The sequence below is a fragment of the Myotis davidii genome, unplaced genomic scaffold (assembly GCF_000327345.1).
Source record: "Myotis davidii unplaced genomic scaffold, ASM32734v1 scaffold766, whole genome shotgun sequence".
NCBI lineage: Eukaryota > Metazoa > Chordata > Mammalia > Chiroptera > Vespertilionidae > Myotis > Myotis davidii.
The window spans coordinates 158,011-180,015 of NW_006296846.1; the positions used below are offsets into that span (position 1 = coordinate 158,011).

At 40.6% G+C, this 22,005-nt stretch overlaps 2 protein-coding genes across 8 annotated transcripts in view; one reads left to right on the forward strand and one right to left on the reverse strand.

Annotated features, from left to right (window-relative positions):
• The window catches only part of HPS3 (Hermansky-Pudlak syndrome 3), a 73,038-nt gene extending 64,827 nt beyond the window's left edge, over positions 1-8,211 (forward strand). The window contains exon 17 of the mRNA XM_006772579.2: positions 7,413-8,211. Coding sequence (XP_006772642.1) covers positions 7,413-7,540 — 128 coding nt within the window. The 3' untranslated portion in view covers positions 7,541-8,211. The remainder of the gene's footprint in view (positions 1-7,412) is intronic.
• CP (ceruloplasmin (ferroxidase)) overlaps positions 1-22,005 on the reverse strand; it is a 99,588-nt gene that overhangs the window by 13,261 nt on the left and 64,322 nt on the right. For 3 of the 7 annotated variants that reach the window (XM_006772578.2, XM_006772575.2, XM_015569705.1), the window contains exons 14-18: positions 20,948-21,076; positions 16,865-16,971; positions 14,956-15,172; positions 14,440-14,579; positions 13,709-13,871 (exon numbers count right to left, since the gene is read on the reverse strand). In XM_006772578.2, coding sequence (XP_006772641.1) covers positions 13,709-13,871; positions 14,440-14,579; positions 14,956-15,172; positions 16,865-16,971; positions 20,948-21,076 — 756 coding nt within the window. Of the gene's footprint in view, positions 1-8,687; positions 8,987-13,221; positions 13,367-13,391; positions 13,872-14,439; positions 14,580-14,955; positions 15,173-16,864; positions 16,972-20,947; positions 21,077-22,005 lie in introns of those variants that run through there. The other 4 variants (XM_006772577.1, XM_006772576.2, XM_015569706.1 and 1 more) reach the window with 4 other exon arrangements.

Sequence of the window (22,005 nt, forward strand, 5' to 3'; positions counted from 1 at the left end):
ACTTAGATGTAGAATTTCCACTCAGCCAGCCCTCCTGTGGTTCTGGATGTTGTCCGTTCCCTGTTTCAGGCTTAATTTGAATTGGTTGTTCAAGGCAGCAATCTCCGGCATTAACCTATGCCGCCATCTTCGGTTCCTCCCTCCATCACCTCTTCGTGGATCACTTTCCAGTGCAGAGAGCCCACATCTTCACACCTCAGACACATATTACCTTACTCAAAAGACTCTTTACCCTTTTTTAAATGTGTATTTTTCTTTAATTAATTTTATTGGGGTGACATCCTATCTAATAAAAGAGAAACATGGTAATTAGCCGTCCCTCCGCTACCCTTCCCATTGGCTAATCAGGGCGATATGCAAATTAACTGCCAGCCAAGATGGCATCCGGCAGCCAGGCAGCTTGAAGTTAACATGAGGCTTGCTTGCTTCAGTGATGGAGGACTCCAAAATTCCCCGTGTGCCTTGCCGGCCTCTGAGCTTGCAGTTTGAAACATTGTTACAAATATAGAAGCTAAACAAAACCCCAGAAACCTGCTTTCAGCCAGCCGGGATTTCAGAGCTGGAGTTGATACAGTGTTTCGACTATAGAACCCAAACAAACCAGATACCTGCTTTCAGTAGCAGAGGCCTCAGAGCTGGAGCCAGAGCTAAAGCTGGCCCAGAATAAAAAAGAAAAAGAAAAAAAGGAGCAGTTGGGAGCTTCAGTCACCCGCTAGGCTGAAAACAGCCATCAGCCCCTCACCCAGACTGGCCAGGCACCCCAGTGGGGACCCCCACCCTGAAGGGTGTGTGACCAGCTGCAAACAGCCATCATCCCTTCACCCAGGCTGGCCCCGCACCCCATTGGAGACCCCCACCCTGATCCTGCACACCCTTCACGGCAAACCAGCCAGCCCCAACACGTGCACCAGGCCTCTATCCTATATAGTAAAAGGGTAATATGCCTCCCAGCACCGGGATCAGTGGAGCCGAGAGGCCTCCCGACACCGGGATCAGCGTGACAGGGGGCAGCGCCCAAACTCCCTGATCACCCTGACACCGGGCCTCTAGTTGGTTAATAAAATTATATAGGTTTCAGGTATACAATTTACAATTCTATAATACATCATCTGTATATTATTGTGTTCACCACCCCAAGTCAAGTCTCCTTCTGTCACCATTTATCCCCGATACAACCTCTCAACCTCTTCTACTTACCCCCACTCCCTTTCCCTTTTGGTAATCACCATACTATTATCGGTTTCTATAAGGTTTTTAGGTTTTGTTTGTTTTTTACTTAATCCCTTCACCTTTTTCTCCCTACCTAAAACCTGTCACCCCTCTGATAGCAGTTTGCTCTCTATCTATGAGTATGTTTCTCTTCTGTTTGTTAGTTTATTTTGTCTATTAGATTTCGCTTATATGGTATATGTCTTTCAGTAATTAACTTATTTCACTTAGCATAATGTTCTCCAGGTCCATCAATGCTGTTGCTAAGGGTAAGATTTCCTTCATTTTTGTAGCCTCCTAGTATTCCATTGTGTAGTTGTACCACAGCATTTTTATCCACTCATCTACTGATGGACACTTGTGCTGCTTCAGAGTCTTGGCTGTTACACAGGGGTGCATGTGCATATATTCTTTCCATTTAGTGTTTAAGGTTTCTTCAGATATATTCCCAGAAGTGGATTCATTGGATTATAAGGCAGTTCCATTTTTAAAAATTAAATCTTTATTATTGAAAGTATTACATATAACCCCCTTTTTCTCCTATTGGCCTCTTCTAGCCCGCCCCCATCTCCCACCTCAGGCCTTCACTACCCTATTGTCTGTGTCCATGGGGTATGCATATATGGATAAAAGTTCTTTGGTTGATCTCTTCCCACCACCACCCCCTCCCTCTAAGATTCTGCAGTCTGTCCCATGCTTCTAGGTCTCTGGATCTATTTTGTTCATCAGTTTATTTTGTTCATTAGATTCCATATATGAGTGAGATCATGTGATACTTGTCTTTCTCTGACTCTCTTATTTCACTTAGCATAATACTCTCCAGTTCCCTCCATGCTTATTTTTTTTAGGTAGGCCTGTAGTGCCTTTCAGGACTGCTTTAGCTGTGTCCCAGAGATTTGGGTTGTTGTGTGTTTACTTTCATTTATTTCCAGGAATTTTTAAATTTCTTTTTTTTGATCTCATTGGTAACCCATTCATTGGTTAATAACATATTATTTAGCTTCTATGTGTTTGAATGGTTTTTACTGTAGTTGATTTCTAATTTCATTTCACTGTGATCTGAAAAGATGCTTGAGATAATTTTAATCTTCTTGAACTTGTAGAGACTTGTTTTATGTCCTAACATGTGGTCTATCTTTGTGAATGATCCATGTGCACATGAGAAGAATGTATATTGTGCAGCTTTGGGGTGAAATGTTCTACAAATGTCAGTTAAATCCATCTGACCCAGTGTGTTATTTAGAGTCACTGTTTCCTTGCTAATTTTTGTCTAGAACTGTGGTTGGCAAACTGCGGCTCTTTGGCCCCTTGAATGTGGCTCTTCCTAAGCCTTAGGAGTACCCTAATTAAGTTAATAACAATGTACCTACTTTTATAGTTTAAGTTTAAAAAATTTGGCTCTCAAAAGAAATTTCAATCATTGTACTGGTGATATTTGGCTCTGTTGACTAATGAGTTTGCCGACCACTGGTCTAGAAGATCTATCCGGTGAAGTCAGCAGCGATTTAAAGTCCCCTACTATGACTGTTTTTGCTGTCAATCTCTCCATTAAAGTCCTTTAGAAGTTTTTGTTTGGTTTTGTTTTTAATATATTTAGGTGCCCCTATATTGGGTGCATATATGTTTGCCTGGGTTATACTCTCTTGTTAAATCGATCCCTTTTAGTATTATGTAGCGACCTTTGTTGTGTCTTGTGATGGCCTTCATTTTGAAGTCTATTTTGTCAGATATGAGTATTACTACCCCAGTTTTTTATGTTTCCATTTGCATGGAAAAAAATTTCTCATTCTGTGTGAGTCTTTTGTTTTAAGTGGGTCTCTTGTAGACAGCATTTAGTTGGGTCATGATTTTGTATCCATTCAGCTACTCTATGTCTTTTGATTGACGCATTTAATCCATTTACGTTTAAGGTTATTATTGACTAGAGGCCCGGTGCATCAAATTTGTGCACTGGAGGGGGGTATCTCTCAGTCCAGCCTGCATCCTCTCCAATCTGGGACCCCTCGGGGGATGTCCGACTGCCGGTTTAGGCCCCAGGGATCAGGCCTAAACCGGCCATCTTGTGGGGATGGCCATCTTGTGATGACATGGGGGTGGCCATCTTGTGGCAGCCATCTTATGATGACAGGACAGCCATCTTGTGACAGTGTGGGGGCGGCCATCTTTTGATGACGTGAGAGCATGAGAGTCAATTTGCATATTACCTCTATTATGTAGGATAGGTACTTATTTATTGCCATTTTAATTCTTAATGCCTATGTTTCTCTCTATATTTCTTCTACTCATTACCACAGACCCCTTAGCATTTCTTGCGATGCTGGTTTGGTGGTGATAAACTCCTTTAGCCATCTTTTTGTCTGAGAACCTCTTTATTTCACCATTTATTTTGAATGATAGGTTTGCTGGATATAGTACTCTTGGTTTCAGGTCCTTTCTTTTTATTACCTTGAATACTTCATGCCATTCCCTCTGGCCTATAGAGTTTCTGATGAGAAATCAGCTGACAACCTTATGGGAGCTCCTTTGTAAGTAACAAATTGCTTTTCTCTTGCTGCCTTTAAGATTCTTTGTCTTTAATTTTTGGCATTTTAATTATTATGTGTCTGGGCATGAGCTTGTTTGGGTTCTTCTTGCTTGATACTCTCTGTGCCTCCTGGACTTGTGTGACTGTTTCCTTCACTTGGTTAGGGAAGTTTTCTGCCATTATTTCTTCAAATAATGGCACTTTCTTCTCCTTCTGGCACTCCTATTCTGTGAATACTAGAGGCCTGGTGCATGAAATTCATGCACTTGGGGGTGGTGTCCCTCAGTCCAGCCTGCACCCTCTCCAATCTGGGACATCCCTCTCACAATCTGGGACTGCTGGCTTCCAACTGCTTGCCTGCCTGCCTGCCTGATTGCCCCTAACAGCTTCTGTTTGCCAGCCTGATCACCTCCTAACCACTCCCCTGCCAGCCTGATCGCCCCCAACTGCCCTCCCCTGCCGGCCCAGTCGCCCCCAACTGCCCTTCCCTGCTGGCCCGGTAACCCTTAACTGCCCTCCTGTCGCCCCTAACAGCCCTCCCCTGCTGGCTGGGTCACCCCTAACTGCCCTCCCCTTCTGGCCATCCTGTGGCTGTGAGCACCACCATCTTTGAGGGCATGGCAGTCAATTAGCATATTCCCTCCTTTTTGGTTGTGGGCACCACCATCTTTGAGGGTGGGGTAGTCAATTAGCATATTCCCTCCTTATTGGCTGTGGGTGCTGCTATCTTTGAAGGTAGGGTAGTCAATTTGCATATTCCCACCTTATTGGCTGTGGGTGCCATCATCTTTGAGGGCGTGGCAGTCAATTCGCATATTCCCTCCTTATTGGCTGTGGGCACTGCCATCTTTGCGACGTTGTGAAGGTCAGTTAGCATATTCCCTCTTTATTAGATAGGATTGTTTTGATTCATGTTGTCCCATAGCTCCCTGTTTTTTAATTGTTATTTCTTTTTGGTTCTCTGATTGAGTGATATTTTTCTGCCCTATCTTCTAATTCACTGATCCAGTTCTTAGCTTCCCTTAATCTGCTGTGTATTCTTTCCAGTGTGTTCTTTATTAGTGCTATGTCATTCTTTATTTGCGACTGGTCTTTTTTCATAGTTACTGTATCTTTTCTCATGCTGTAGAGCTTCTTTGCCATCATTATGCTGAACTCCACATCAGATTTCTTATCTCCATTTTGTTTACCTCCTCTTCTGGAGAATTCTCTTGTTCTTTTATTTCGGGATTGTTTTTTTGTCTTCCCATTTTGTCTGACTGTTTGGGTTTGTGTCTATGTATTAGGTAGATCTGCTATGACCCAGTCTCTAGTGCAGGACAATGTCAGATGCTGTTTCGGACTAGCCCTGAGTACTGTGTTTGGAGGTATCACCAATCCACCTCTTATGGCTCCCTCTGCTGGGGCTGGTTGCCTTTGGAAAGTACCAAGATGTGCACCAGGGTTTGCTTTTCCTAGCCCAGGGCCAGAAGGAGATCAGAGACTCAAAGCCTCCAGAGGTCCACTTCTGCCTGCAGTCCAGTTTACACTCAGTTTTGCTTAGACTCAGACCATCAACTACTGGGTGGGGCAAGAGAACTTCCAACAGGGTGGGGCAACTGCCTTCCCTTCAAGCAAAAACCACCTGGATATCAAAGGTTCTAGAGAAAGATTTTACTCTGTGGGCAGCTGTATTACATTGAAAAGTGACCAGGATCAGAACCTGGAGAATTGGAGCTGAGTTCCAGGTCTGCTACTTACTGAGTGACCTGAAGCAAGCCAAGTTTTTAATATCCTGGGACTAATGAGAAGTTCAGGGGTAACTCTAGAGTAAATGTTAGGAAAAATTGCAAGATGGTAATGTTGGAGATGGAGGTCAGGTACTTATACTAGTATATGCTTAGGAGCTTGGATTTCATATCTCTAATGCAGTCTTTCTCAACGTTGGTACTATTGACATTTTGGACTGAATAATGTGTGTGTGTGTGTGTGTGTGTGTGTGTGTGTGTGTGTAGGTGTCTCCTGTACATTTTAGGATGTTGAGCAGCATCCCTGGTCTCTACCCACTAAATACCAATAGCACTGCCCCAGTTACAGCAAATAAAAATTTCTACAAACATTACCAGGTATTGCATGGGGGGCAAAATAATAATGGTTGAGAGAGAACCTTTGCATTAATGCAGAGCCATTGAACCTGGGGTTAATAGCTGGCTTGTTTGTTTCAAAGAAAGTGTTTTTCTGATAATGAACTGTGTTTATTGTTACAAATTTTCATACTCTAGTAAATTCTAAAAATAACGTTTAAAAAGTCATTTAAAATCTCACCAGGCAGAAATAACTGTTTGTTTGTTTTTTAGCATTTGATGAATATTTTCTCAGCATGCTAGAGGATTTAAGGTACTCTTAAGGATTTGAGATCTTGACTTTGTTCTTGAAGTTATAATCTGTTAGCCTCTCACTAGTTGGCAGCAGAGAATTGGGAAGTGGCAAGACTTTTTTGTTTGTTGGCTTTATAATTACTGTGCACTGGCCCCCAACTCAGTATTTTTTTGTGTAGTATACTTCTTATAGGTACCACAGTTAGGCTAAATAAACTGGTTTGGTAGGGAAGCATTGGTAATTCATGTTTTTCATGTAGGTTTTACAAACTAGTTAGTAGTTATTATTAAGGTTCTATTGTATATCAGATGTGAATCACTGTATCTGAATTCTCAAAGGCCTCTAGAAGCTAGCAAATGGTACCACTACATTATAGATAAGGAAATTAGTACTCAGGAGGTTGTGACTTTCTTAAAGTCACCCAGAGAGTAGGTAAAAGAGTCTGATCCCTGCCCATGTCTGTCTGATTCCAGAGCTAGGGATCTTTTCCATACATCACTGCTACTACACTCATTAACTTTTAGCAGCAAGCACTTGTCAGTCCTTTATGTAAAGGGCGATAGGTTGCTGAATATTGGACAAATAACTTTGGATGGATGCACACACACATGACTAGATTTACTTCAGTCACTTGGCAAATAGAGTAAGTGGTGGACATGCGAAGATCACACGGGGAGTAGCACTGAAGTATATTTATTGCGGAACATTGTTCTTAGGTGTCACCCCTTCTCCTCCCAGCAGAAGGCAGCATGTATTCATTCATAAGCAATAGAATCATAAAATTTCATAGTTATCTTTACAAAAATGTTTGCTAAATTCTTAATATTTATAATGTTAACAAAAGCTTATTACTTTTCAGTTTGGAAAAAAAAGATAAATGGTCATAAAAACAGTTTATGCTTATTAATAACATGAAAATTTCAGCAGTTTAGGAAAATTTCAACTAATTTAGGAAAATGTTACCCAACAATTAATAGTATTTCTTGTCCTAGAAAATAATGTTTACAAATTAGCTTTTAAAACAGTATTCTAATGATTGTATTTTTTTTCAGAAGATAAAAGAAATTTATTGGAAAATATTGAAATAATTTCTCTGAATCAAATGAAATAGTAAATCCAAATTGCATGGGGCTAATATATAATAATAAACATCGAAGGATTCTCAAAAGAGTAAATAAGAAGTTGTTAAACCATAAGATATGATTTTTTATTTCATAATTATAATATTTTTTTTACCTGAACTAACTTCTGATTTGTTGAGTGATAAGAGAATTGGATAAAGCCATTTTGTTCTAACTCTGATATTTTTTCCTGCAAACAGAAACACTGTCAGTTGTTGCTGTGGAACTAGAACTAAGGGACTTCTTGAATGTCCTTCCAGAAGATGGCACTGCAGCATTTTTCTTGCCATATCTTCTTTATTGCAGCCAAAAGAAATCATTGACTTGAAAATCAGCATAATAGCATGTGAGACTGAATTTTAAAAAATTGAATGCCAAGTAAAAATATAAATAAAGGATTTTCATATTGAATATGTGCATATATTGCAAATGCTTTCATGTTGCTTACCTTACTATGGTATTTCATAATTTATTGCCTGAATCCATCTAGAATCTAAAAACTACAAGGTATAAGAATTTCCTCAAAGAAACCATATATTTTTAGAAGTAGAGATTGACTTTTATTCCAAGGAACATCAATTTACTGTTGTCAGAGATATGACAATCTTTCTCATCCCAGGTCTACAAAGAACCATTTTGCAAGTATGTGTGAAAGAATGTCACTCCATGAGGTCCAAAATTCAGTCTCCTTGATTTTTCCAGTTTTTATATTGGGTCCCTTTTAAAAACAATTTTCTTTGAGTAAGATGTTAATATTTTCCCACAGTAAAAGATTTCAATCTTTATTATTTTGTTACTTTTAAAACCCACTGCTACCTTTCTTTCTGAATCACATGAAGTAGAATTTTACAAAGTAACTTTTTTGACTAGCTGTTATCATGATATGCTGAATACATGCTTTTTAGCCAAAACCTCATTTCCATTTTTTGTTGATGTGTACTCTTGCTCTTTTAGCTAGAGTGTATGTGAAAATAAAGGAACATATAATGGTATTCACAACTGTGTCATCTTTTTTAACTCATCTCAAACAATTTTGAATCCAGGTTCAGCGCATTGATAGTGTGTTTTGACTTTGGTTAAGGCTGGGCATAGTGCTACTCACCAGGCATCTGCCTCAACCATATTTTGAAAGTTTTCTGAGGATTTAATCTATACAATTCTTAACTCTGCCTTTTTTCAGTTTCAGTTTCATATCCTTTTGACCATTTCTTCAAGGGTTCATCTTTCTATTTTATTTTAAATACTCCTTTAACTTTTACTTTTAATTTTTATTTTATTATTTGTTTATTACTTTATATTTTATTTTTAATTGTACTTCCCTGTACCTCTATGTCTACTCATTCCTTAGGAATGATGTCAGCAGCACATTACAGGGATTGATGGGGAATCCAAAGATTGGAAACATATTAATGAATCTTAAAAGTAATCCTTTGAGGTCTATCCAAGGACAATATCTGATCATAGATTTTTTTTTTAAATACAGCTTTATATAGCCCCAGTGATGGTGACACAAATGGCCTATATTAATCAATTAAAATACCTAGTGTGTTAGAGTCAGCCATGTGTAATAGTCAGTTGAGTTTTTCGTGTGAAACAGTGTAACAGTTTCTCCGAAAATCCACAGAATTGTATGTTTCCAGTCTTCCTTTAATGTTTATAGATATTCTTAAGTAAACATTCTATTCAACACTTTCAATACATTATAATGAATTGGTGGTGGTTGTTTTTTCTTTTCACTTAACACCAATTTATTTCTTTCGGCCAAACTTGGTCTCTATAGAAAAAGAAATTTTAAGACCATTATTAAAAATAGTATATATCATATGATTAAAAAATGTACATGGTACTTTAAGTATATTCTAATTTTTTTAATATTAGTTATTTTGTTTAATTATTCTAGATTCATTTATATTTTTCTGCTTGCTCTATGTTTAAAAACACGTCTTTCATTCCCGTACTGCTTTGTTTAAAAAAAAATTACTTCCCTCCCTCTTCTCCTCCCCCAAGATCCTTATCTTATCTAATAAAGAGAGAACATGCTAATTGACCCTCATTCTCTTGCAAAGATGGTGGTGCCCACAACCAATAAAGAGGGAATATGCTAATTGACTGCCCTGCCCTCAAAGATGGCAGCGCCCACAGCCAATAAGGAGTGAATATGCTAACTAATTGTCACACCCTCAAAGATGGTGGTGCCTACAGCCACAAGATGGTGGCGCCCAGTTCTCTCAGCCCTGCTGGGGCGGCAGGCGCACGGCAAGGCCCGGGCTGCTTCGCACACCTGCCTCCAGAGTCCCCCAGTCCCCTCAGCCACCCAGCCACCCAGTGCTGGCCCAAGGCACAGGCAAGCCTCAGGTGTTGCTGCCCAGGGCTGCCTGAGGCACAGGTAATCAGGGCCGGCCGAGGCTTATGCTGCTGGCAGAGGCAGCACCAGAGGTGTGATGGGGCGTCGCCTTCTTCTGATCACCAGGTTGCCTCCCGCCCCTGAGGGCTCCCAGACTGTGAGAGGGGGCTGGACGGGCTGAGGGACCCCCCTCCAGTGCATGAATTTTCATGCACTGGGCCTCTAGTTAATTATAAAGGGAAAATAGTAACTTTTACAACGGAGAAACCTGGCTGATACTACCTTAATTAAACACTCAAACATAACCCAGTAATGGAACAAATCAACATCTTCTGCCTCTTGACATGTGTATTGAAACAATATCACTTCTGTGAGAGTCTGGCAAAGAAATGCCTAATCTGAATCTAATTGTGAGGAAACATTAGGCAAATCCAAAATGAAGGACATGCTACAAAGGGATGGCCTTGCATTCTTTAAAAATGTCCCAGTTGCAAAAGAGAAAGACTGAGGGACCTGTTTCAGACTGAGGGTGACTGAGGATGTGCTAGCTGGATGCAACACATGAGCAGGGTTTTCATTTTCTAGGAAGAATATGATTAAAACAGTTGGGGAAATTGGAATAGGGTCAGTAGTTTGGGATCACTTTTAAGTTTCTGATTTTGATAGATGTGCTGTGTTTATGTGTGAGAATATTCTTGTTTTGAGGAACATAAGTGTATCCTATATAATGAAAGCCTAATATGCAAATCGACCAAACCATGGAACGACTGGTTGCTATGATGTGCACTGACCACCAGGGGACAGATGCTCAACGCAGGAGCTGCCCCCAGCCTGCAGGCCCCAGACCAGCCAAGGCAGATGCCATCAGGGGCCCCCTGATCACCCTGCCGGGTGCCTCACAGATCAGCCCTGATCACTGGCCAGGCCTAGGGACCCTACCCATGCATGAATTTCTTGCACCGGGCCTTTAGTATATTTATAATGTAAATATAATGTAGATATGGGGAGAGACAGGGAGCTCAGAGAGAGAATAAAAGCAGATGTGGCTGTGCAAAAGAGCAACATTTTGTGGAAAATAGTAACATCTGGATAACTGGGTGAAGGGTGTATGGGATTTTTTTTTTTTTTTTGGTACTGCTCTTGCAGTTTTTCTGTAAATCTGACATTATGTCCAAGTGAGTTTTTAAAATTTCTTTTCATTAGGTTAATATGGGGTTAGATATTTACCAAGCAGAGTATTACATTGGATTTGCTTGCTTAGGAGAACTACAGACTATACAGCCTCGGCCTATAAGGAACTTAAATCTAAGCAAACTTTTTTCTCTAGGGGCTACTCCAAAATGTCACAGTATAAAAAAAAGTACCCCTTTTTGTATTTGTCATAGGAGGTCTTTATTATGCTTCCTCTGGTAAGGGAAATGAAGCATTACGTTAAGTATGACAAGACATCCATAATTTTTTTCTAAATTTTTTTGGGGGTGGGGAGGAAGTTGTGTTTCTCCTGGTGCATAATACTGAAAGATTTCAAGCTAACCTCCAGTGCTCTCTGTGTGTCATGGTAGGAAGAAACTTATCTGAGATTCAGAATTAATGTAGACTTGCCCAAAGCTTTATCACACTTCTATTTAAAGATAATTCAGACTGATAATGTGGCTTCCCACTTTTCTGTATATAGTTTAAACTGTCTTTTTTTATTCATTACTGCTTCTTTCAGTCCCATACAATATTTTTCTTTTTGTAAGTGCCAAATTTCTCTTTAATTTTTTTTCCAACATGTGTTTTTTCTTCACATTTTTCATTTGTTCTACAATTTTCTCTATGCTTCCCTACTTTGTTTATTTCTATTGAGTTTTAGAGAGAGAGGAAATGAAGAGAGAAACATTGATGTGAGAATGGAACATCAATCGTCTGCCTTTTGCATGCCCTCCACCGAGGATTAAGCCCACAATCCCAGACATGTGCCCTGGCTGGGAATCAAGCCAGCAAGCTTTTGGTGCACAGGATGATGCCCAACCAACTGAGGCACACCAGCCAGGGCTTCTCTATGGCTTTTTAAAATATATATATATTTTTATTGATTTCAGAGAGAAAGGGGGAAAGAGAGAGAGATAGAAACATCAATGATAGAAACATTCATTGACCAGGTGCCTCCTGCACACCCCCTACTGGGGATCAAATTTGCCCCTGACCGGAATTGAACCTGGGACCCTTCAGTCCGCAGGCCGATGCTCTATTCATGGAGCCAAACCGGCTAGGGCATCTCTATGGCTTTTAAAGATAATGTCCCCTTTCTTAACCAAGCAAGCAGTCATCTCCCTCTTCTCCTCCAGACTCATTATTCAGGGGAATCTTCTCCTTGTTTGTGTGGGGTTGCATGTAGCAGCATCCTCTATGTGCCAGTCATTTGCATGCATGGATTTCCTACCTAACTGTTCTCTTACTCTTGGTTATTTTTCTGAATAAGAACCATCCTTTTGTATGGTAAGCATGTATGCTAATGTTCTTTAGAGTCTAAAGTTTTCTTTTTCTCTTTGATCCTTCACCCTGCTCATCAGTTGCTGGCATGAAGCCTGGTGGTTTGTTTGGCTGTGTGAGTCTTGGGTATTCCGGTGCTCAGTATGCTCTTTGTGATCAAAATTTTGCATGCAAACAGTTTTTCATAGTGCAAGGTGTTTATGTGAGACCCAGGAGAAATTAAAACTTTTCATTTGCATTGATGGTTGGTCTTTCAGTGATTTTTAATATTTGAAAAATATATTTACTTCTATATTTTCTTCCATTTATATGTTCCCTTTATACCTATATTTAGGAAACACAAGGAATTGTTTTCTCTACATAATTTCCCCCTGTAGGATTTGCCTTTGCCAATTCTGAACTCAGAAGACCCAGGAAAGAGCAAAGCTCGCAGCCACAAAGCAGGAATTTTACTTTTTATATAACACAGTGTGTTAGTGTTTATCCACAAAAGAGCTGTTTGTTTTCCTGTGAGTGGATGCTTGAGCATCTATGGGGGAGGGAGTGTTCCTGTTGGGGTGGAGGAGTGGGGAATTTATATTCTGTTTTCTCCTAGGATCTTTGCTGTGATCTGCACGTTTCTGTCATCCCCACCGCCCCTACAACCCAAAATTGTTATATATTGAAAACCTAATGTCCAAGATGATGGTGTTAGGAGGTAGGTCTTTGGGAATTGATTAGATCATGAGAGCAGGACCCTCGTGAGTGGGATTTGTACACTCCAGAGAGCTAGTTTGACCTTTCTGCCATGTGAGGATATAGCAAGAAGTCTGAAACCCGAAAAAGGACCCTCGCCTGATCATGCTGACATCCTGACCCCAGACTAATAGCCTTCAGAACTACGAAAATAAATTTCTGTTCTTCGTAAGCTACCCAGTTTTGTATTTTGTTATAGCAGCCAAATGGACTAAGACAGTCTTTCATAAACAATAATCAAGAACACCCTCCCACACCTGGTTCAGTGGTTGAGCATCGACCTATGAACCAGGAGGTCATGGTTCAATTCCAAGTCAGGGACCGTGCCTGGATTTCTGGCTAGATCCCAGTAGGTGGTGTGCAGGAGGCAACCAACCAATGATTCTCTCTAATCATTGATGTTTCTATCTCTTTCTCCCTATCTGAAATCAATAAAAATATATTAAAAAGATATTTTTTTAAAAAAGACCAAACAAACCCCGTCCTCCAGAATCAAAAAAGACACTGTTCTGCCTGATAGCATAATTCAAATTATATTGATAATTGGGGAATTTTTAGGGGGTGGGGTGGGGGGAGGGATGTTTGTATACCAGGTAACACCTAGAAAAAAAGTTAGTTTTAAGAAAGAAATTAAATGTGTGATCCATGATCAGTGTCTTTATAGATGATATGACTGCACACTTATATCCATTATAATTACACTGCATCTAATTGGTGTCATTTGGACTAGCTTAAGGAGTAGTGGTGCTGTTTTCAGAAAAGCAGTTATACCATTTAGCAGTAAAAAAAAAAAAATCCTGTTCAAAGGTAAAGGAGAGAGAAAGAAAGAAAGAACAGCAAATTCACAAATGCTTTCTATTGGGGGACGTATTTTGGCAAAGTAGTGCATCTTAATTATATTTGTGGGTATATGACTTCTGGGATCACTAACGTGATATTCACCTTTATTTGGTAGAACGGTATAAGTAGTTTCCATTCCGGCATGGATGTGGTCAGTCACATGGCAGTGGAGTAACCAGATTCCAGGTGTTCTTGGGACCATTTCTAGGGTTTGGTATGTCCCAGGGAAAATGTCGAAGACATCAGAACTATAAACGCCCCTGTGCTTAATTAGAAAAATGACAACATTTATATGAAGTTTATTATATGTGAGAATTCAAATGTTTCATTGGCCAGCTCAGAGATATTAGACAAAAGGATTTGTTTTAAAAAAAGAAAGCCCCTGTATATTTCTGTGTTTAATACAAACAGTGAGATATGTGATCCTTGGATTTCTGCTAAAGCCTTGGCACTATGGCCTTCAGGTGAGTGTGGCGAAAAGAGGTCTGTTACCTCTTAACACTTTAACAATGTTTTCCTTTTTATTGGAGCCCTTGTATTACACAAGGGAAAATTCTTACGCCCTCTGTTAACACTTCTATTCAAATGCCCTACCCCGGAATATTTGAGCAGAACTCCATAAAAGTCCAGCAAAAACTGTAAATCCCAGGAGGAGTCCCAGATATAACAAAGACTGGTAATGGCAATTGAAACTGCCGTGTGCCACACTCTTAGAAAATAGTTATCTCTTGAAACTTTCAATTTTCCATGAGTCTCTCTGAGGAAATATTTTCTTCATTTGTATTAAAACATTGTCAAATTGAGCAAGAATAATGACCATGGTTGGCTCTTACCTTGTATTGGAAGCTGTGGCCATGGAAATGCACAGAGTGCAAGTCTATCTCATTGCCCATTCCCATCAGGTACCAGTTGACTTCATCTCCCGCATGCATTGTGAGGCCTTGCAGGTTCCCAAACATTCTCCCATTAATAGCTGGGGAAGCACATGATTTTTATGTTACCTTCCAGGATATTTTAAACCAAGAAATCATAGAAAATATGATTGTGAGGTCAATGAGTGGGATCTTTTCTGAGGTACTAGAAGTTATTTCATGACAGATGAGGGAAATGAGTACTTTAAAGTCAATAATGTCACACTGCTATCTAGTCACTTAGCATCAAAAGCCTTAATCCTGATTTGAGTTTATTTAAAAGGGAATGAGACTTTGGAATGAGGAGAGAAGTAAATAGATGATTTTGCTTTGAACAGAATTCTACCTCAAGTGAGACAGATGAGGTTCATTTCAAAATGAATAGTCTCCAAAATAATTGTATTTGAAAGGAAAGGGTTTTAGAATAATGTATCATACCATGCATTTTATTGCTTTCTATGAATTCATCATTGTCTTTGTTTATTTTCTCAGGGTGATCAGAGTATGTTTTGATGTTGTCATCTAAGTACCAAGATTCATTCTCATCAAAAACTAAAAACAGAAGTGAAAATTCCAGTTTCTTTATAGGATTGAATACTTTCAGGTAATGTCTCCGACAAACAATCAGTGGGCCAATTAATCCACTATAGAGATCCTGAAAAGAGCAAAAACTTCAGTCATCCTTGTGATATAGGTCAGGATTTGTTTGTTTGTTAATCCTCACCTGAGGATATTTTTTCCATTGATTTTTAGAGGAAGTGGAAGGGAGGAAGCGAGGAAGGGAGGAGGAGAAAGAGAAAAAGAAACATCAATTTGAGGAGATACATCGATTGGTTGCCTCCTGCACATGACTCACTGGAGCTGGGGAAGAAACCTGCAACTCAGCTACATGCCTTTGGGAATCAAACCTGAAAGCCTTCAGTGCATGGGGCTGGCACTCTAATCACTGAGGAACAGCGGCCAGAGCTAGGTCAGGATATCAGAGAACTGGAGGGGAACCTATTGCCCATGACCTGAGGAATTTTGGAAGGACTGATTTAGGTAGTAAACTTTACCCAATGTGGTACTGTCAAGTCAGCAACTTTCTACTTAGCTGTTAAATTGGAACAATGGTGAGTTACAGGTAGGTGAAGTGGGTGCAGAGGCCAAATATTGACTCAGCTAATGAGCAGCAATTTAAAAGAACCCCAAATGAACAGTGTTGGTTTGCCTATTCCATAAGCCAAGCACTATGACAGTCACTGAAATTCCAGAGATGAATCATATAAAGCCTTGCCCTGTAAGAATTCAGTCTAGCCAGGGAAATAGAGGAGCAGAAGAAGGAACCCCTTGTTGTGTTGGAGGTATGTACAGTGCTAATGAACACAGAAGAGGAAGACCTTAGTTGACTTAAGCCTGTGGAAAGTCTGGTTTGGCTGGGCATTAGTAGTGGTAGATTAGTTCCTGAAGGACCTTTGTGTTGTATAATGTTCAGGAATTTTAGATTTTGTCTTGTGGGACATAGGTGGCCACTGAAACATTGAACATGGAATGGCAGCGTATTTGCATAGCCCAGTCATCCTGATGGTGGAGTGAAGGAAGGCTTGGAGGGGGGAGAAACTGGAGACTAGGAAGCCATTGCATTGTGGAAGCAAATTACAAGGACCTGATCTATGGAGATGGAGAAAAGGAATGGGCTGAGGCCTATGTATGTGAATTCCTTGGTGGAGCTAAGAGGATGCATTCGATACTTTATATCCAGGGTTCTAGCTTAAACAACTGAGTAGATTGGGTGCTTCGGTGCTATCTAGTATAACAGGAAATACAGGAGGAGGTGGAGGAAGATCTCAATTTCTACTTTAGAGTTGCTGAGTTTCCAGTGCCTATGGGACATGCTGATGGAGATGATCAGTCGACAGGTGTATAGACAAATCTGGAACTCAGGAGAAAGATTAGGACGAGAGATTTAATTCTACCTGTTCTGATTTGTCATTGTTGAGTGTTTTGTTGGCTTTGGAATATTTAGTCAAATAGCAGTATTAGTTGTGCTGTCATTGGTGAGGTCAGCATTTTAAACCATGTAATAATAGAGCTCTGAAATCACAGACATCAGTGTTTTGTGTTTATGTATTCTGATGTGAAAGGGAAATAAAAACTGTATTGATTAATATTTAAATCTGTGTTACCCAGAATCAGCAGTCATAGATGTATCCTTAAACACAAACAAAAAGAAACCGAAGTGAATTGCAGAGCCACTTACTCCCCTGGGAATTTACTGTAGAACTGGCCTACAGAAACTAACCTCATCTTCCTTCAGCTCTGTGTCTGTTTTGGGACTTTTCACAGAACACAGATGATGTAAGTTTACCTTAACTTGATCTACAGTTGAATAGTAGGCCCATGGAATACAAGCAGAATCCTCACTTCCAGCTCCAGATCTTTCTGGGATTTTCCATATGTAAGTGTGAGTTTCACCTAAATTAATCAAGTATTGATGCATCCAGTTATATTCAGTATATATACATACACACCCACACACACACACATACACACACATATGTACATATGTACAGTGGGGCCTTGACTTACGAGTTTAATTCGTTCCGTGACGGAGCTCGTAACTCAAATTATTCGTATGTCAAATCATAAAGTGAACAAATGAGACACGTGATGCTGGGCTGATGTTGTGGCGTTCACTGTGACGTTCACTGCGCCAACCAGCGGTGGGATATCTGAAGCTGGCTAGTAACCCGAATTTTAGCTCACAACTCAAAGCAAAAAATCGGCCAAGAGACTGCTCATATCTCGAAAAACTTGTTAGCCGGGACACTCGTAAGTCAAGGCCCCACTGTATGTATATACAGGCTTAGTCTTAAGAACCAGTGACCCAGAAACCGGAAATGTGAAGGAAATTAGATTTAAAAAGTAGTGGTACTCAAAATTGTTTTCAGAAATTTAGTTTTAGGATAAACGGTAAGATACACATATCTATCTTTGTCAGTTATGAATTAACTGGACTTGGCATGCATGCAGTACCACAATAGCCAGGAGAGGGTGAAACATTGAACCAGATCCTCATAGATTTTCCCCTCCTAGTTGTTTTGGCTTTCAGGAGATAACGGCAAGCCTCCGCACAGTGCCTGGACACCACCAGACAAGCCAGGCCAGACTGAGCTCAGAGACTGGAGTGGGTACAGAAAGCCAAATGAACTCCACTGAGCCCTACAGATGGCCAGAACCAAAATCTGCCCCCAGCCACACACCAGGTCCTCGCAGATGGTATGCAGAAGCAAGGGTGCCTAGATCTCACCCAGTCAGACCCTGCCAACTTGGATTTTCTTTATACTTTCTCTCACCCTTCCCATCCTTACCCTGGATAACTTAGATCCAAGAGCCCTTTAATTAGAATTAATATGTATAGCTCCTTTCTAACCTCATTTAAAATTTGCTCTAAGCCCTTGTCTGAGAGAGATTGAGTCTTCCCTCCTGTCTCCCTGTCTGGCTGCCTGCCTAATGAATAAATCTGTTTTTTTTCTGGGATAACTGTTGCCTTGGACTTTAGCCTCTCTGTGCTCAAAGGACATCAAATTCCTTGATGTTGTTTGGTAAAAGTGGCAATTCCAATATCCCAACTTGAGGAAACGTTGCAACAGATCTCTTCTTAGCTTGAAGTGTGTTTCTCTACTACACTGTCCTCATCCCCACCGAGCTAGCATCTGCCCCCAGTCTCCTGTGTCTGTGTGTCTGGACCACACCATGTGACTCCCTTGCTTCACCATGGCCTTCCTTTTCTCCTTTTGTAGCTATCCTCAGTGATTTCATGATACCTGGGGAAGAACCATCAGACCTTGGTCTCATAGGTCACTGACCTCTCTAGTTTGTCCCATTCTGTCTGTCATACTATACACTGTGTGGTCACAACTCTGTCATAGACAGGACCGTACCCTGGACCTTGACACTTTAAAGATGGCCAGTTGCTCCACTCTCCTGTCTTGTGAAGGCTTCTACCCTGGTCCATTTGTGCTGTGTTCTCTAGCCGATCTCTGCTCCCAGTCACCCAGGGCTTCCTGTACAGCTGCTCACAGGACCTTGACTTTCAGCCATGAAGGGCACTGTAAACTCCATGTATATAGTAGACCTCACTATTACTTATTCATTCTGTCAGACTTTAATTGGTCAGAGTCTAACAAACCTTTATTAGGGAATCAAGCAAGACATGATGGATGGTCTCAAGGGATGTGATAGGCTAGTTTCTTTTTCCTTAAGCCCTCCATCTTTTCTGTCTCTATGTCCTCACCCTTTTCATAAGACTATTTCACTGAGAATAAAGCATAGATTTACCTCCAGAATATATTGTCCCTTCATCTATACTCTTATTTTCATGAGCTGAATAATGGCATTTCCTTCTCCATTTCCACCACAATCTGCTGTCACCAGGTGCCCAATGCCCAACCTTGGCACTGACTGGACTCCTCCTCCTTCCCTAAGCTTCTATAATGCTGAGCCTTTCATCAGGTCCTCTTCACACCAGTTTTAAAATAAAACCAGAATGTGACAACTCACCATTTCCGCCATTTCTCAGCTGGTCCAAGACTCATTTACTTACCCAGATTATCACTAAAACCCTCTAACCCAGCGGTTCTCAACCTGTGGGTCGCGACCCTTTGGGGGTCGAACGACCCTTTCACAGGGGTTGCCTAAGACCATCGGAAAACACACATATAATTACATATTGTTTTTGTGATTAATCACTATGCTTTAATTATGTTCAATTTGTAACAATGAAAATACATCCTGCATATCAGATATTTACATTATGATTCATAACAGTAGCAAAATTACAGTTATGAAGTAGCAACGAAAATAATTTTATGGTTGGGGGTCACCACAACATTGCGGCATTAGGAAGGCTGAGAACCACTGCTCTAACCAATCCTTGCTTCTTCCCTTGTCCCCTACAGTCACTGCCACACACTAGCCAGACAGTCCTTTTAAAAGTGTTCATAGGATCATCATTCTCCAGTTCAAACCCTTGAAGGGTTTTTAGGGTAAAATCTAAGGTCCTGACTATGACCTCTTAGGTCCCTTAGCATCTCACCTCTTCCATCTCTCCCTTTTGCTCTGCTGGCCTCTGATCTCCTCACTGTTCCTCAGATATACCAAGTCCTCTCCCATCTTGGCACCGAGAATGTTCTTCTCACACAACTCTTCCCAACTAAGTGGATTGTTATTTCTCATAACTTAAATGTCTTCACCAGTGGCACCTCCTCAGAGAAGCCCTTCTGATCACCCTACCTAAAATAGTGCCATTGTTACTTATTCTTTCTCATCTGCCTTAATTTTATTATTATTTTGGTTAATCCTCACCCAAGGACATTTTTTTCCATTGATTTTAAAATTTTTATAATTTTTTTTTAAGAGAGAGAGAGTGGAAGGGAGAGGGAGAGACAGAGAGAGAAACATCGATGTGAGGGAGACATAGCGATTGGTTGCATTCTGCACACCCCAACTAGGACCTGGATCAAGCTTGCTGCTGAGGTATGTGCCCTTGACTGAAATCAAACCCGGGACCCTTCAACCCACAGGCCAACACTCTATCCATTGAGCCAAACCAGTTAGGGCTCATCTGCCTTAACTTTTTTATATATTGTTTATCTCCTAGGAAGACTGTGAGGATCATGAGGGCAGGGGTTTTCATTTCTACTCCCATATATAGTAATTTATTGTTTCTCACTTGATATACAGTTGCAAGTATACAAAACAGAGTTGATTCTTATATTATGATTTATTAATTATTGTGTTATTTTCCATATGAACATCTGTAAACCTACTTCTGCCCCACCCTGTATTTAGGAACTGCTAAATTACTGAGAAATGGCTCTTCCCTAAGAGCCAACTTCACAACTAATAGATGAAAAATACAGTTCTTATGAAAGAAAATACACCCCTGAATTTAAGTTATTTTGGCTTTTACTCTGTTAAACATTTATTGAATTCTTAAACATTTCAGATAGTGGGTTAGATACCAGAGATTTAAAATTTCAAGTGGCATCCTCTGTCCTTAGGATCCTATCATCAGACACAGGCAGGAGAACATTCAGCCACATTCAAGGTGATCAGTGTTGTCTGGGGTGTGTTCTAGCTGCGTGGAGAGAGACCATCTCTTCTGGCTCAAACCTGAGTGTCTATGGATGCCCAACACCATCAGATTTCTTCCTCAGTGCTGTGCATTTTTTTCAGTAGATGAATGCAATCATACACACACATGCAGACACATTTCCCTGTGTCCCCTCTTGACCACCTCCTTCACTTTCTCAAGCAACAATCATTTGGAAGGAATATCTTCCTGACAAGTAATTTGTGGAGAAGCTGTAAAATCTATCACACACCCCCACCCCATGCGTACCTAGGAAGGTGGAGTAACAGTAGCAATCTCCCACCCCATGAGTACCTGGGAAGGTTGGAGTAACAGTAGCACTCTCCGTTTTCACCCCATGGGCATGTATTGAGTAGGGCCTTGTAGCCATGTTTTTAAAGATAATAGTCACTTTGTCTCCAACATCTGCATGAAGTTGTGGACCTGGCAAGAATGAAGAGGAAGAGTGGCTTATATGCTGTCAGATCAGAAGTTCTAACTCAGAAATAAAAACACAGATTGGATAATTTAGCATTAAGGCCCTAGTCCAGTGATGGCAAACCTTTTGAGCTCGGCATGTCAGCATTTTGAAAACCCTAACTTAACTCTGGTGCTGTGTCACATATAGAAATTTTTTGATATTTGCAACCATAGTAAAAGACTTATATTTTTGATATTTATTTTATATATTTAAATGCCATTTAACAAAGAAAAATCAACCCAAAAAATGAATTCGTGTGTCACCTCTGACATGCGTGTCATAGGTTCGCCATCACTGCCCTAGTCTATTTTACCTCCTGTGACTCCGTGCTGGATTACTATTGGATTATACCTTATTTCAAAGGATTCAGGATAAAAACACTAGTATGGCTGCAATCTCTTATCTCCAGGCCTGGGGAGGTTTGGGCCTGAAAGCCCCCTGTAGTTTAATGGCCTAATCCTGGTGAATCACTGTGACTCATCCCTGGCCAGGAGTCCTGATCTCAGCATTTGGACTTCCAGAATTTCCTGGGTGTGAATTAATAACTGCAGGCAGTCCTGCATTTGAAAGGATGGGTGAGGCTACCCCGCCTTCTCTCCTCTCCAGCCAATCGTAGCTTGTTTTTTGTCTGGGAGAATTTCTGTGAACCAGCAACACTGCATTCTCCCTGGGGCATCTTTCTCTGAGGCTGAGGTAACCAAGCCCCAGAGAGCTCTGTTAGTGTGGAAACACAGTGGGGTTGGGAGTGGTGTTCCTTATACTTGACGATTTTCAAGGAAATTCCCAAGACCAGTGTTAGTCAAGTTCTTAAACATTGTGTCTTAAAATGATTCCTTAAAAATTGAAGAGATCTTTTCCCCCTGCTGTGTGCACAGTAACACTTTTTTCTTTC